The following is a 17,504-nucleotide window of genomic DNA, read 5'->3' on the forward strand; positions in this document are numbered from 1 at the left end:
TATAACAGGAAGTTCACCATATCAATATGCTAAATTTAACATAACAGCTTTAATCACCTGCCCAGAACAAGACACCCTGATTGCATTCCCTTACTGGAAGGGAAAATAACAAAAGATAATCAACATGACACATCTGACATCACACACAGGACAGAGACCAAAACTTTAATCACAGCGGTATGAGAGATGTGGGTCCTCAATGAAGCCAGCCAATCAGATTACAAACAGAGAAAGCGTTTGCTATTTTTGTGTTCAATATCCACCATTACCTGGGAAAGCCGGAGCGCAGGTGCAGGCCATCTACGTTCTGGCTGATGAGGTATTTGAGGTGTCCCGTCCTCTGCAGCTGCAGAAGAGCCATGTGAGTCACGCTGGGACGCGCGTCCTCGAACGTGGTGTTAAAGTGAGGCGTCTCACCTCTCTCCTCCATCGTCCACACTCCGTTAGGACCCCTGATAATCACAGACATCACAAACATGTCTTTGTTGAAATACAGCCTCTTGTACTCAATGAGAAGCACAGTCCGTCATAAGACAAGACATTACTGAAATTATAAACTCAATCTTACTTCATTTTTTTTAAATCTAGAGCTTAACGTACTATCAAGTCAAGTCAAGTCAACCTTTTATAGCGCTTTTTATAATGAAGATTGTTTCAAAGCAGCTTCACAGGGATAACAGGAAAATATTGCTACATAATTTTAAAGAAAGTAATATAATTCTAACGCAAAGCTACAAAGCCTAACGCAACAAGGGCGACTATAAAAGCATACTTTCAAACTTAAAATGTATGGCTGAAACAAAATACATTTTTAATGTAAACAAAACTGCAAACAGATCTACTTCTGAAATCTGTGCACAATGACAAACACAAACATAAATCTATGAATCTATGCATCTATGCCACCATTCAGAAATGAATACTTTTACTCAGCAAGGATGCATTACATTGATCAAAAGTGACTGTAAAGACAATAATACAACCATTCTCAACACCGACAATAATCACAATGTTACTTGAGCAGCAAATCATCATATAAGAATGATTTCTGAAGGATCATGTGACCTTGAAGACTGGAGTAATGATGCTGAAAAATCAGCTTTGATAGCAACACAAGTCATCATGGGTTTAAGTCCCAGAGAATCAATAAAACAAACTGACTTAAAATGCAATGTAAATTGCATCTGCCAAATGCATAAATGTAAATTATTCCAGAATTAAGGTTTGAAACGACTACATTCTAGCTGTTTTTGTTGCAAGAAACCTTGACTAACACTATAAGTGAACTTGAGAAGAAAAAAAAAAACTAAATTACTGTGGATTTCTACAACCCTCATTCTCCGGTCTGATCGTCCTCTCTCTCTGTGATCCAGTAAAGCTGCCGAGTTGAGCTGCAGGAAATCTCAGATGACAAAGATGGGGTTTTAGTTATCATGGAGAACAGCAGGAGGCTACTGTGCTTTCTAATGACTGCAGATGGACTTACTAAGTGGAACAACTCAAAAGTTCACTTAAACAAGCCCTTGCGGGCAGAAATCTTGCTCTTGTGCACTTGGGAATTTACATAAACACACCAACACACACACACACACACACATTCAGTTTGCTTTTTCATGCCTTCCTAGTTACACGCATGCATCAGCTTTCACCGCCTGACTTGTCAAAAGTTTTCTGTTCTTGGATAACTTGGATAAGCTCTTACAAGTACTGTATAAACCCCTAAATAAGTCCTAGCCAGGATTTAGGCTACTGATCAAAGTCTTATACACTCTGCAGCTTATTCTGGCCAAGAACCACCCGTTTAGACAGAAAGAGGGCATCTGACTGACATGAAAAGCAACCAACACAGTTAGCTTTTCCTTAATGTGACATTTAGGGGGCAGGTAAATCTGAAATCGGATGAAAACCACGTGGATATACAGTAATATACAAGTCAAGTCTGGTCAAGGATTAAGTACCTCAAATTAAACTTTTTAACGTCTTGTAAAGATTCAATATACCAAACTAAACAACTATACAAATGTAGTGTTTTGTTCTTCCCAAAGCAGACTTTGCATTCATATAAGCCTGTGCACTTTCACTCCTGAAAACTGTGTAAAGCCAGGCAATCAGAATGGAGCTCAGAATGTGTGTGCAATAAGCAAGAGTTCAGTAAACAGTCCGTGGGCTTGCCGCCTGAGCCTACATATGTCTCAACTAAGCTCTCCGCTTATTAAATACTGCATAGCACACCAACAAAGCTGACTAAAATAGGCAGGTTAAGAGCAGGAGGCAATATAGCTGTGCAATCTGGGAAATTGGATTGAGAATCTAGTGCACTGATATATATATATATATATATATATATATATATATATATATATATATATATATATATATATATATTATATACATACAGTGAGGAAAATAAGTACTTGTACACACTGCTATTTCTGTACACCCTGCTTTATCAAGTTCTCCCACTTAGAAATCATGAAGGGGTCTGAAATTGTCATCGTAGGTGCTCTCTCGTCTTCCACTGTCTTTGCTCCTCCTTTATCACTCGCCCCCGGCCCGCTCTCACGGTCCCTCGCCGCTTGCCACATACCCCCATCTCCCCTCGCAGGCCAGGGGGTACTCCCAAGCAGGCTCCGGCCCACGGCGAACACCGGCGACACCTCCACTCTCTCAAGGACGGCCGCCACCTCACCTCGACCCCGGGGGCAGGGCAGCAAGCTCTCCGTCCCACTGGTCTTCACTCGCTCCAGCACCACCGCCTCGGGCAGCCACTCGCGGTCCTTCTCCATCCGCGATCCCCCTCAGCAGTGAGGGCTCTTCGACAGCGTGTACCTCCTTCCTCCTGGGTTTCGGCACCAATGTAATGAAGTTCATAAATGGGAAGGAAGGAGGCGGAAACCGGCGATCGTTCAACTACTTTAATTCAGTAAATAAACAAAACGAAAGTAACGTGGGCAGCCCCCTCACGGATGACTGCCCGTACACACATAAACAAAACTCAACGTAAAGTCCAGGCCTGGTCCTCTCTCGTCTTCCACTGTCTTCGCTCCTCCTTTTATACTCCCGTCACTCCGCCGGCCCGCTCTCATGGTCTCTCGCCTCACTGCTTGCCACATCGTAATTTACTTGTATCATTCCAAACCATTAATTTCTTACTTTAGTATATATAAAAAAAGGTTTAATTATTTTATTTTATTTGTGCTTAGTGACAACTATTGTATAAAAATAATATAGTGAACATGTACTATATACTAAATATGTATAGTGAACATGCTATATACATATCTTTTAATTACACCTAGTTTTGATGCTATTAAAAAAAAAAACAACAGATGCCTTTATTAATAACTTACAGTGCATTCACTATCAGTGTTCCTTGGGAATGGAACTCCTTTCGTATTCCACACAAGCATCTAATTTGGTTCAGATGACATGAGGTGAATAAATGGTGAGAGAATTTTTTTTTTTTTTTTTTTTAGATGAACAATGGCTGTTCATCTAAATGTGCTCTTGACAGTCAGGCAGAGTCCTATTTGCACCTATAGAGGCATCAACTCTAAAAATAGTCTGTCAATCAAGATTTGATAGACAAGTGTTTTTATGAAAATTTCATACAAGAGAGCACGGGAACAAAAAAGGGCAGCTGCCACCGCATCACACACATTCCCTCTGATAATAACAAAGAGGGAAATATGGGGGGGGGGGGGGTGAAATAAGCAGAATAAATGAAGAGGCATCACTCAACATGATGTCAGCATCCTCTAAAATTAAAACCCCTGCAAAGTGTGTTTACAAAATGACAAACTAGATGAAGGCAAATCCAATTAAATCGCCCTTAAATTCATGGTAAATTAAACATTTGTACATCAAACACAAATGTGAAAGTAAACTAGGGTTGCACTATATATCGCATTTTACATGAAAACATGCTTATCGCGATTTGGCTTATGATTATCAAATCGCAAAGGCTACGAGGATCTTTTATGCGCAGTTTGTCAGTGTAGGACAGCTCTGTGATCAGTAGTAAATGCTATTCCCTCTAAAAGCACTGCAAGTTTGAGTTCCTTATAACCTTTGAAAAAGCATCAACCATTGTTCCAAACATGAGAAGCAGTCATGTTTAAACAAAGCGTTTTAATATGTTTATTTAGCTCACCAATAGTATGATGTTCATAGCTATAGCCATAGATATGTATACGTATACATATCTATGGCTATAACGATTTCCGTGAATGACGTGAGCTATTGTATTTCTGCAGCATATACCTGGAGTACCCTGCGCGGTAGCCCCCTCAGGCTTGCGGAGCAGCGTTTACTATTGATCACAGCCGTGCTGCTCTGAGAAGCTGCGCATGCAATTAGCGCAGCCTCTGCCAAATCGTGTGATTTTATTGCGATTTATCGTGCAGCCCTAAAGTAAACCCAAGTGAATTGAGGTCAGCTTGGATCAGCAGCATGAAAGCTCTACACATATACACACACACACACACACACACACACACACACACACACACACACACACACACACACACACACACACACACACACACACACACACACACACACACACACACACACACACACACACACACACACACACACACACACACAATAAATGAGAATAAGACTGTAGTACAAAATGAGATGAGACTGCAGAAATATATCAAAAGCCACTGTTTACGTCTACAGGATTCAAGAAAATATCCTAAGAAAAATGTCCTCTTTTTTGTGTTTAGCTTAGATGGAAAACACCTGCCATATTTTACTCATTTAGATTTTTGCATGAGTACAATAGAATTAATAAATACATATTGTGCAATATTTTGGAAGAGTCAGGACATTTTTAATATAAATCTGATTATTTTCATCTTGTAATATACACATGACTTGAGGATGAGTAAATCATGCTGTCAGTCAATGCACCGGTGTGGATACTGTACTTCAGAATCACAGATTCTATGTCTGGGAAGTACGACCAAAATAAGATTTTCCCCCAGAAAATGTCACCTGAACAAGTAACATGTCTGCCACTTTTGTTCTAACCAACGGAGAAAAAAAACATTATAATAAATCGCACGACTAATGGTGATTAAAACAACCGCTTCGCTCATATCACAGCAAACCGTGCAAATTATTATTATATTTTGTTTTCAATTTTTTTTATATTTAACAACATCAGCATTGCGTGACTACATGTATTCAGTGTGTATTGGTGCTACAGATTTTTAATTTCTGTACAGTCTAATCTTTTGCTTTTGACTCCAGGTGAAATCTCCAGTTGTTTGGACCTTTCTGGATTACAAATCACCATCAAAATAATAATTTGAATTATTCCAGCTACTGTGAGAAAAGGCTGCAGCATCCTCACATGTGATATAGCCTACTAGCCAGACTCCTCCTACATGTATACAGATGTGATGTAATGACGCAAAGACGAACGGTGCAATGCTCGAATTTCCCACAGAAAGCTACCAGTACCACTAAAATCATAACACATTATTATTACATGCTTACTGTTGTGAATCGGGTTAAGGCAAGATAGTTTTGAGCATGTTATGGTTAGTTCTGTACTTGCTCAAAAATTGACATAATTTTTAAGCAAAATAAGTCACAGACTACAGCAACAATTCAACAAAGTCATGAGTATCTACTATCTAAAGAGAATGACTAAACAAACAACAAAACATCAAGACACATAATAACAATAACTGTGTCTTGTTTTAAAGGCAGAGTCCTCAGGAGGTTACATTTGTTGACCACATATGTCATCAAGGATGTCTCATTACAGCTCATACGGCTGACAAATGAGACCTCCGGAGGACGCAGCCTTCGAAATGAGACACAGCAACTGATAACTAGGATCCCAGATATCACAGTATGCAATATAATCTCAACGTTTGAGTAAGTAGTTTCTGTTTCCTTCTGTGCTGATCCTGGGGTATAATATAAGGCAGATGTTCCCAGGGTCCCCAAATACGAGTACAGAATATATTGCTAAATAAACAATGTAATGCATAATATGGTAGCTTGACCACACAAATTACATAAACCGCTACTGATTTATAGAAGTACTTAAAGAGTTGTAAGCAAGACAATCCTTACGTAAACTCCCACTAAGGCATGTAGATCAATAATTTGATTATGTGCTCATCTTTGCATCAGTCAGAGCTGATCAATTATGTGGTGTAAAACTGGAAGATTCAATATCAGATAGAAAAGAAACACTAGAGTAACAGAAGCAGGCTTTATTTAGAAACTTGTAGGAAGCTTAAGAAATACTGAAACCAGAATGATCGCCCAGTTATTCTCTCATTCATTTTTATCAGACGTAAAAGGTTATCAGAGCGTTCAGTGAAATGAATGATTTCTAGTTTTCCATTTGATTTGACTTTGTAATGCCAAAGCATAACTGATAAAAGGTGTGGATTCCAGCTTCTATTAAGCTGAGCATTGACATTAAACAATAGTAAAATAGAAATTTCTTCATTTGTCTAACTTGTGTATCAGTTTGTTAAGCAAGCTGAAAATGTAATAGAGTTCCTTTCTTCAATATACCCAAACAAGTTGGATACTTACTGAAAATGGAAGAAACTTCACAGAAGAGAACATCATAATTTTAATGGTTACTTTAACTATTACAATGTCATAAAATAACAACAACCACCACCACACAAAAAAAAACAAGAAAAAAAAAACCATATGAACACGTACAGCAGGGAGCTAACCAAAGTGTCACAAAAGATGGCGTTAAATTATCTCATGTCTCAATAACATTACAATGATAATCATAGGTGGGCGGGATGGGTCGGACACGTCCCCACCACTTTTTTGCCAGGGTCAATATTGTCCTAACCACTTTTTCTCATGGCATAGATGTACCTAATACAAAATAACAAATGAAGCATATCCACTTGACTAGCAGAGCATTGTGTCCTTTGGTAAATAAGATGCAATCAGGGACTGGAAAGTGTTGTTTTTAAATCATGCTGAGAGTTCATTGTCGCTGAAGTGGCGGAAGGCAACAGTTTTCTCTTGGCGCTCATGCACTTTAGACAAATAAAAGCGTTTCAATCTATTGGGGGGGGGGGGGGGGGGGGGTTATGTCAAAGTAGGGCTGGACGATATGGCCAAAATTTATATCACGATATATTTCTTAATTTTGGTCGATACGATATAATTTCGATATCGATATGAACTATATAAAAGCTTTAGAAAAACTACCAAGAACTGCCACAAAGGATTGCTGTACCTACAAACTTCTGACAAATTAATTTGCCAAGTCTATGAAACCTCCTCCTATAAAACTATATAATATTTTAGAAATAAAAACGGTACAAATAAATTAATGTTCACCTTTTATTTGTATTTAGCCTTTATACGAACAAGAAATGTGAAATCACCATCAAATAAACAAGACTCTCACTTCGCAGACGCAGTTTATTGAGCATTTTCTTTTAAGTTATAAATTTCAGTGAAAAACGATTCATAGCGCTATATTCTCCTTTTATGCAAAACTGTACCTTTATCTACTGATGCACAAAAAAATAAATAAAATAAGTCTCAATTCAGTGGCCTATTTGTGCTCTGTTTGAGATGAGTGCACGCTGCTTTTTGCAAGGCTTTAACACGAGAAAATGATACATTTTCGTGAAGCCATGTCTGACCGTCTTTCACAAGCTTTGAAAGGTAATTTAAACGAGAATGAACGCATTGGTGTTAATACATGACATTGTGTGCAAATGTGGAAAGTATTAAAACAAATGTGCCACTTGCCTCTTACATAAATAGTCTACATGGATTATTTGTAACGCTTGGCATCATATTGTTAGACATTAGATTGATGCATCTATGTCGATGTATTGTACACCCCTAGTCGGCACCTCTCCGGCACAAGTTTAATATCAGCCCCATTCGCACGGGATTCGTATTATCTGGGGACCTCTGGTGATTTGTAATAATTGCAGAGAATGTCTGTGATCTTAATCCCGTGCGAATCGGCCATGTCTGTAATTTGTAAAGTAAAAATTCCCCCGCAAATTAGCCTAGGCTACCTACCATATTTCGCCGAACACCGAGGTCCTGTGATAACATTAGTCCCGTGCGAATCGACATCTCTGTGATTTGGCCAGGATTAGGCGGATTGTATATACTTTTTGCAAGCTTTTTTTCTCCCTGTGAGCATTTCTATCTTTATCTTTCACGAAGAATAAAGTCTGCATTCATAATGCGCACCGTTCAGTCACGTGCAGCCGCGCCCACACGGATTATACTTTCACTTTAGAATGAGTATCAATTTGAGAGTAATCTGATTGAATGGTGTGTTTAACATCAACACTGTTCTTAATGAAAAACATAACAGAACAGTATAGTACAATGACAATTTTGTTTAAATGGGCGCTTTTACATTTAGTTTTGAAACTGAATCTTCCGCCGTATATTGTCAGCTTCCTACTCGTGATAAATGAAATCTGATTCCTGCCGCTGGTCTGAGCTCAGTTCATGGCGTCTGTTCGCTAACTGAACGAAATTATATTTATTTATTAGGCTACTGTAAAATAATCAAAACGATAACGATGCCTGTTTATGATTTCATACAGCTATCTATAACGAACATCATATCCGGGAGAAGTCAGTAAATTCGAGTAAAATCACAGGCTTTGCTTATCCCGTGCGAATGCGCCACGCAAAACTCAGATGTGGAGGAGTCATTTCTAAATCACAGAGGTCCCTAGATAATACTAATCCCGTGCGAATTGTGCTTTAGATAGACGAACCACTTCCACGCCACTAAAGAAAGTTAGTCTTTCTTCTCTTATCAACTATTTATTTCTCCTTACTTGGGGAAGCTCGTTCAGTCACATTTGTGTTGCGGTCAGGGAAACTCTCTTTGTAGCTAAAACGTGCCGCGTTGGATCTATCAGCCTACTACTGCTGAGCACTGGCTGCGTGTCCGTGGTGTAGGCCTACGTCATCACGCAAGAAGCCAATCGTGTTCTGCTCTTTCTGATGGCATGCGCCCTGAACGTCAGTCATATCGAAATATCGGAAATGTCTTTAAAAATCATATCACCGTTATTGAAAAAAATTATATCGCGATATATATTGATATTGAATTATTGTCCAGCCCTATGTCAAAGGCAAATTATGGTCAACATACTATAATATCCTGTAAGTTTCAGAACTGCAAAATTCCTTGTTTCATCCTTATTATTGTAATGTTATTGGGTTTTTGCTGTTTCTTATACTAAGTGGTCTTAAAAGATGACTTTAATTCCTTATTCATTGTCATCTTTTTCTACATTCGATAGTTCAATCAACATTTGAAAGAGTTTTTTCTGACAAAATGGAAGTTGGATTTGTTTTATACAATATTGAATACCTGGATAATCTACATTTGACTAAATTTTTGGATATTACTGCTTCACATCTTTAAAAACTGTGAGCTGTATGCAGTATATATATTGACACAGCCTCAGATTTGAATGAGAGTTTTGGCTGTTACTTGTACTAAAACATCATATCCCCCTCTAGTGGTTTGCTGTGATGCTGACGGAGAAGTATAATAACATGTCATTCTTTTTTAACATCGGCCAGATCATATTAATGTGGGAGTTCAGTTCTTTTTTCATTACCAATGCACAAGAGGGTTGTATCTGTACAGTGAACAAAGAGAGCAAACATACAAACTAAACCAGCATGCAAATAAATATGGCAACAAACAAAAGCTTTCTTTCTGGCTAAGAAAACAAATGGTTTTGGTTATCTCTGAAGGATTAAAGACACAGGATTATCCCCATTTCCTTTTACTGGGCTGCCAGATTTGGAATGTGGCTAAAACACATAAATGCATCACTGCCCATTGGCTTTAGCTCAGTTGATTGCGTTACATGCAGAATACCTACACAAATATTTTAGTCCTGACTTGAAAGAGACACTTAACACATTCAAGTTTACATGACGACTATATGAAGACACATGCCTTGCTCATTCTGTACTCATTTACTCAGTGTCATGTCCATAAGACTTTGTTCATCTTCAGAACACAAATGAAGATATTAAATCTGAGAGATTTCTGTCCCCCGATTGAATGTTTATTCCCCCAAAACTCTGATGCTTATGAAATCGTAAAATAAATCCCTATGAATTGAGCAGTTTAATTCAAGACTTCTGAAGAGAAACAATCACTTAATGAACAGATTTAATTTGAAGCTTTTATTCACATATAAATATTGATCAGCATTCAATTTTGGTAAATGTAAGCTCAAGCGTGAACCAGTGAGGTTCATTTTCGCATTTCACACAAACATGTTTGAGCTTCCGCAAGAACCAGTGAAGTTTTTTCTCACACACCAAGCGAGTACTGTTAAGCTTGTGTCCACTAATCTCAATGATTATATGTGAATAAATGCCTAAATTAATAGTTTTAGGTAAACTGACTTTTTTTAATGGAAGGACAGAAATCTCTCAGATTCAATAAAAAATATCTTAATTTGTGTTTCGATGATTAATGGAAATCTTTTGGAAAAGGTTTGGAACAACATGAGGGTGAGTAACTGATGACAGAATTTTCTCTTTTGGGTGAACTATCCCTTTTAAGAATTTTTATGTGCATCAAGTACACAAAACAACTAGTGAAGAAGTTTGTTAGTGAATAGCTGAAAATTATACACAAAGCTATTGTATGGCTTCAGATCTGACATATAAACATTTAAAAAAAAAATACATGCTTGCCAGTCAACATACATGCATTCAGAAGAGCAGTTGAGCGCCCTCTAATACAAAACAGAGGAACAGCAATAACATTTAAGCTTCGCCACAAAAAAACACCTACGATCCCATTAACAATTATGTTGTTTTTAGACTTCTGAAAATAACATTAATGCAAACGGTACTAAAGATGTCGTTACAAAGTCCATCTCACTACAGTGGTTCTACAATCATTTTATCAAGCGACGAGAATAGTTTTTGGAACGAAAAAAAAAACCCAGATAACGATTTATAAAGAAATGACGATTTCAAAACTTCCTGAAGCCTCAGATCCGAATGAATCAACGTATCGATTCATGATTCATGATTCGTCAAACCGCCAGACTGCTGAAATCCAAAGTAAACCGCTAATTCTATACGCTGATTCATAATGGTGCTAAGCTTTACGAAGCAGTGTTTTGATGGGCGGTGCTCATCGCTATACTATAAGTCAGTGTTTAGTTTTTTTTTTGCACACAAAAACTATTCTCGTCGCTTCATAAAATTATTGTAGAACCACAGTAGTGAGATGGACGTTGTAACGACGTCTTTAGTGCCTTTATGGGTCTTGAGAGAGGAAATGACATTGGTGTCCATGAAGGCCTTTCTGAGCCATAGGATTTCAACACTATTATCTTCATTTGGGTTTCGAATATGAACAAAGGTCTTACGGGTGTTGATGAGAATAAGTAATTAATGACAGAATTTTCATTTTTGGGTGAACTAACCCTTTAAGGGTGTATGGTCTTTAACCCGTATGGTGAAGCTGTTGTCTATCCGCTTAAGCCATTCAAATGTATCAAGAATCATGCAATGTGTCAGAATAACATCTTCCAGCTAACATGTTTCTTTGTTTCATCATATAAGATTAATGTTGAAACTTAAACTGGTAGACCCTATTTGAGATTGCTTGTATATGAGTACATCACAAAAATTCATGCGCTATAGGCACTGCCGTTGATAGTGGCTTAAGCGAAAGTTGTTTTACACTCCGTGTGATAAAGGCCTATTACATACTAATTTAAATATTTAGCAGGAAACAATTCCGATCAATTATCCAGATAACTAGACCACTTGATGTGAACAAAAGAAAACATGTCCGGATAGACTCATGATCCGATCTGCTTGATCGTGTGTTTATGCCAAGCGTTAAACGCAGCCAGAGCCCCTTTAGAGTAGATTATTTCTGATAACAAGCTAAATAAATAACAATTAAATAACATTAGACAGATGACGCTGCTCACATGTAAAATGTGAATGTAAAAAATCTCTGCTAATGCTGTAAAGTGTACAACGAGCCCTTATACTTGCACATTACTATAATATAACAACAGAGCACAAATTAGCTTAATTCAATTTTAGATATAATAATCAACACTCAAATAACATTGTATGGTAACATGTAAACTATAATAAGTATAATATAATGAATATATAGGCTAATGTAGTGCAAATATTTAGTGAAAGAGTTGATTTTCCTAGTGAACTTACAGTTGTGGACACTGAAGGACTTCTGAGGTAAATGTAATGCTGAGTGACCGTTTACAAGCTGTGTTATTGATGTCTTTCTGCAGCTGAAACACTGATTGAGCGGTTACTCAACATATTATATGTTTCAGATGTAATGTATCCTCATACCATCAGATGTTGATTCATGTTTATTCTTTGACTAGGAAGAGATGATCACATTCACATTCTATCTATCTATCTATCTATCTATCTATCTATCTATCTATCTATCTATCTATCTATCTATCTATCTATCTATCTATCTATCGTTTGAATTTTGTGATAAAAAGGGCAGAATACCTAATACAATGGGTACGGAAAGTATTTTATAAGGAGGAATGGCAGAGGATTCCCAAATCCAGTTGTGAAAAACCTCCATCTTTCCCAAAAAGACTCATGACTAGATCAAAAGCGTGCTTCTACTAAATACTGAGAAAAGGGTTTGAATACTTAGGAACATGTGATATTTCAGTTTTTCTTTTTTTTTAAATCTGCAAAAATGTCAACAATTCTGTGTTTTTCTGCTAAAATGGGGTGCTGTGTGAACATTAATGAGAAAAAAATGAACTTAAATGATTTCAGCAAATGGCTGCAATAAAATAGTGAAAAATGTAAGGGGTCAGATACCCGCTTTCCATACCCACTGTATGTTCATGTGGGAGCTTGGATTGAAGTATATATTAATTGCATTTGTACTCTTCGGTACACACATGCACTGTACCGGAACGGTTCGGTACAAATACATGTACCGTTACACCCCTAATTTATTCAAGGATTCTTACTGACAGTGCCGACAAGCTGACCGTTCCAAGATGTCTGCGCACCAACATGTCTGTAGCGGTCAAATGTGCCATTTACATAATATCTATGGTGAGGAGTACCTGAAGTCCGGGATCCCTGTGGATGTGCTGATTCCAGCTCCAGAATGCACCACCATGTACTGAGACTCCTTGATCCACTGGGCCAGTGTCTCCACTTTAGTCTTCAACTCCTCTGGGCTGTCAAACACCTGCAAACATGCACACATAAACAAATGTTTCAAATTATTGTTTCATATGATATAGAAGTGCACTATTTTACTGTAGGCCTACATATATTTTACATACATTATATATTATTTATTTTTAATTAGCACTTTGATGTACTTATCACTTATCATATGATAGCTTACTTGACATTAACGCGATGTGTTGCTCGGCAACCATAAGAACAGTTGTGCCGTACAGTTGGGCTAGTGAAATAAGAATTATTAAAAGCAAAATCAATTATTCATTGACCACGGGTGACTTTTATCATATTAATACCGTTTTCCCTTCACTGTGGTAAAATAAAGTAACACTCGAGCTCTTATTTCTTTATTATTACTATGATAATTAATTCAGTATTTTGCTAATCTTTTTGTTCAGTATTATTTGGTAGCCGGTGAAGTTATAAAGCATACAGTGGTCATATCCACCTGTGTCAGAGACTGTAACAGCTTTCGCTGCAGAATAATAATACGTTTCAGAAAGCAAAACAGCAAATGTGACGCCAGTGTGCACTAAATTAAGCTACTTCTAGCATGTCAGCTAACAGCACCAGATGTAAACATCACCTCCGGGAGGCCGCAGATGCCTTTATCCGCATATGGAGAAAGTCCCGCGGCGTAATTCACCGACATGGCGAACTTTCTGATTAAAAGGTAAGTTAAAATGTGTCAGAAAAGCAAGAGTTTTCTGTTCTTTCGTTCAATCGGTTCTGTGCATAGGTTCTGTGTTGGTCCTCCGCGTGACGTCAAGAATGTGTGTGTACTGCGTGGAGTTCTGCTGTGCACATGCTGGGTGACGTCAGTGAGATTGTGTGCAGGTGGATCAGCTATAATAGAAAAAAAAAAACTATAATAGGGAAGGTATGTTTTCCTTTCCAAGACACTTATTCCAAATATATGATGATATGTGTTTTCATATTACGAAAAATAAAATAAAAATGTCCCTTTATCTTTAGTTGGTAGGCCAATTTTTAGACTAGGCTATATTTATAGGCCTAGTCATAAAATAGATCCTGCTAAACAGCATTAAAACATAAATGAATAAATAAATAAAAAACTTGGAAAACAATCATGACTTCATAACAGATGTCATGGAACTGCTGTTTTGTTGATTTATTATTGCCAATTATGACTTTATTTGGAAAACATACGCCTACATTGTCTTCTTTTTAGTTAAAGTAGGTCTATATACAGTATGATCAACTTTATGATGTCGGTGAGATGTCATATATGTGAAAACTAACAAATGGAAAAAGCACACAACACAATTACTAAAAGTTAACTAGCTTTAATAAAAACAGATAACATAAAAATCAAATCCAAATTGTATTTATAACAAAAATAGTCCTGTCTGTCTGTCTGTCTGTCTGTCTGTCTGTCTGTCTGTCTGTCTGTCTGTCTGTCTGTCTGTCTGTCTGTCTGTCTATCTATCTATCTATCTATCTATCTATCTATCTATCTATCTATCTATCTATCTATCTATCTATCTATCTATCTTCTTCTAATCTCGTCTTTCTGTGCAGTTGACTATTGGTCGGCAGATGGCGCTACGGGGCCGCGCATGTGAGTCGTGACCGCGCTCTGCTCTCATCTCCTCCTCCTCCTCCTCTCAGGTGCGGGGGGCGCGAGCTTGACATGTTTCGAATAGAAAGCGAGCGTCTCGTTTCCAGCTGAGCGCGTACTCTCTCCCGGCGCGTGTGCGTGCGTGTGTATGTTGTTATTATTATCGCGCTCTCCGCCGCGCGCAGAATGGCTAGATTCACCCAGACTGAAGCGAGGAGGCAGCAGCATCCTCAGCAGCATCCTCAGCCTGCCCACGCCAGCCTGCTCCTCACCGGACCGGGGGCGGTACCGAGCCAGGCAGCGGCACCACTGCTCCTGATCCCGCACCAGCCCCAGTACGCGCACATCACCTTCCCCAAACCCATGAACGGCTCCGAGCCCATCTCCATCCACCCCGACAACGGCACCATGAAAGACCAGGATGCCATCAAGCTCTTTATAGGACAGATCCCGCGCAACCTGGAGGAGAAGGACCTGAAGCCTCTTTTCGAACAGTTTGGAAAGATCCACGAACTGACTGTCCTCAAGGACCGTTACACCGGCATGCACAAAGGTAATGATGCTTTTCAGTGGGTATTGAGGGCTTTGGCCATATGGGTAACCTTTTATTTTATGCATTACGAGGTGTGTGCTGTGGAAACATATGTTTACTCGTTATTGTTTACTTGTAAACATCAATTTTCTTCTGTTGCGCATATTTATTCTTTACGCGCAGAGCGTACTCTTGTTTTTCACTCATTCTCGTCTACGACTGCAAGTGATTGACATCTGACAGCGTGCATTAGTGGACTTCAAACCCGTCTCTTTCTGTCTTTTTAGGAGTAACAGTCTATTTTTCATCCAATACACTGATGCATTGTAATTTCGGATGTCATATGAAATATAAGATATGTAATAGACAACATACATCATAGTTTATAAGCACCAGATTGCTTCAGTTGCATGCACACTGGCTCTTTACACACATTTTAACTCATTATGCAATGTCAGATCGCAACTGATTTTATATATACAGCTCACTTTCTTGAGGAACATGGATTAGTTCAATGTCAAAATCAAATGGATGTATTGGATGTATGGTTGTATTTATCATTCACACTGTGCATTCTTGTCCAAGCCACATTTCCCCCTCATTACCCTCCCTCACAGTATTTTCAAGCACAGTCAGTAAAATGGCAAGTGATTTTCATCAGGGCATGCTGTCAGATGTCATTCAAACCTACCTATGTCACTCATTTCAGAGTAAAATGGCCCATTTTTTGTAATGCATTGTGTTTTTGTGCTGGCTCACCCCGTGTAGTATTATGCAATTTCAAATTTGCAATAGAATAACTTCAAATATCAGCATCAAATTTGTTCCGTTGCACGTACACTCATTCTTTATGCACAGTATGCAGGCTATTTATGTCCCACATTGCACAGTTAGTGTGACTGCTACTGATTTCCATCAATGCATCCTGTCAGATGTCATTCAGACTCATCTTATCTTGACAGATTTCTCTTTTCTCGTGCAGTTCACTGTTTTCCTGCTTGTTCACCCTGTGTAAAGTGTCATGACAATAAAAAGGATGCTGTGTGTACTGTGGTCACTCCCACTTGTGTATCATCTCATATTTTCGTGTGTGCTCGCAGAAGTAGGGCAGCCCCGCTTTGCGCGCAGATGATGCATACTAAAAGCTCCCAGTGTGCGTCGTGAAATGAAACATTTGATGTTTCTCATTCACGCAGCAAAATGTGGACCTTGCATTACGTGATCATTTGTGCATTCAAAGAAATCGCAAACCCTCAAAAGGTTCCTTTGTTTAGCATTTGAGAATTCATTTGAGCAGGCATGCATTGTTTTTTTTCCAAATTCCCAAAGTCTCATTCAAATTAATGCGGCAATAGGAATTAGGGCATGATGCTTTGAGAAGTTAGTGGTTTGTCATGGATTCATGCAAGGATTCTTTTTTAAGGTGCATTCTTAAAGGCCCAATTAAATAAAAATGTACTTTTTTTGTTTTGTTTTTAGCTTTAAGTATGAATATGTTAAGCCTTAAGGTTATGAATAAGCTGGTCCAAAACAAAGGCAAAATTCCCATTTAGAGGATACAAGCATTCAAAACTTATAGTCTCACTTCCATTAAAATGGATCATAGATTTTTATGACATCACTGCAGACTTCAGCTTCTATCAGATCTTCAATCCAATCAAATCCTCTCTAGAATCTGAAGCCCCGCCCCCTAAACTATAAATAGACAAAGAAGCTGCAGCTGAAATCGGTCACTTGTTCACACATTTACTATTTTCTACATGGTGAATGGCATAGTGCACTATATAGGGGATAAGGAAGGATCAGGCAGTGTAAATATGCTTTCCACTGGAGCGAATGAAGTCTGGTTTCACGTTAGTGTCACGTGAACCTCCACAGCTCCGGTCCAGAGTACAGAGTGGATCATGTGATGGAGTTGATGCAGACCAGAAAACATATCAGACCCGTTTGAATTCTGTATCTTAAAGTGATATGGAGTTGTCTGGCTATCACCAGACCAAGCTCAATTTATAAGGTTAGTTAACCCAAAAATTAAAATTCTCTCACTTACCCTCATGTCGTTCTACACCGTAAGACCTCCGTTCATCTTCGGAACACAAATGAAGATATTTTTGTTGAAATCCGATGGCT

General features: G+C 38.3%; 2 protein-coding genes across 4 annotated transcripts in view; one reads left to right on the forward strand and one right to left on the reverse strand.

The window, feature by feature from the left end:
* sirt6 (sirtuin 6) overlaps window positions 1–14,054 on the reverse strand; it is a 28,734-nt gene extending 14,680 nt beyond the window's left edge. Inside the window, exons 1-4 of one of the 2 annotated variants that reach the window (XM_067452797.1) lie at window positions 13,847–13,934; window positions 13,424–13,483; window positions 13,134–13,261; window positions 270–452 (exon numbers count right to left, since the gene is read on the reverse strand). In XM_067452797.1, coding sequence (XP_067308898.1) covers window positions 270–452; window positions 13,134–13,189 — 239 coding nt within the window. In that variant the 5' untranslated portion in view covers window positions 13,190–13,261; window positions 13,424–13,483; window positions 13,847–13,934. Of the gene's footprint in view, window positions 1–269; window positions 453–13,133; window positions 13,262–13,423; window positions 13,484–13,846 lie in introns of both variants that reach the window. The other variant, XM_067452796.1, reaches the window with a different exon arrangement.
* Window positions 14,055–14,911: 857 nt separating this feature from the next.
* LOC137089269 (CUGBP Elav-like family member 5) overlaps window positions 14,912–17,504 on the forward strand; it is a 229,676-nt gene continuing 227,083 nt past the window's right edge. Inside the window, exon 1 of one of the 2 annotated variants that reach the window (XM_067452808.1) lies at window positions 14,912–15,395. In XM_067452808.1, coding sequence (XP_067308909.1) covers window positions 15,029–15,395 — 367 coding nt within the window. In that variant the 5' untranslated portion in view covers window positions 14,912–15,028. The remainder of the gene's footprint in view (window positions 15,396–17,504) is intronic. The other variant, XM_067452809.1, reaches the window with a different exon arrangement.

Source organism: Pseudorasbora parva, chromosome 9 (genome assembly GCF_024679245.1).
Source record: "Pseudorasbora parva isolate DD20220531a chromosome 9, ASM2467924v1, whole genome shotgun sequence".
NCBI lineage: Eukaryota > Metazoa > Chordata > Actinopteri > Cypriniformes > Gobionidae > Pseudorasbora > Pseudorasbora parva.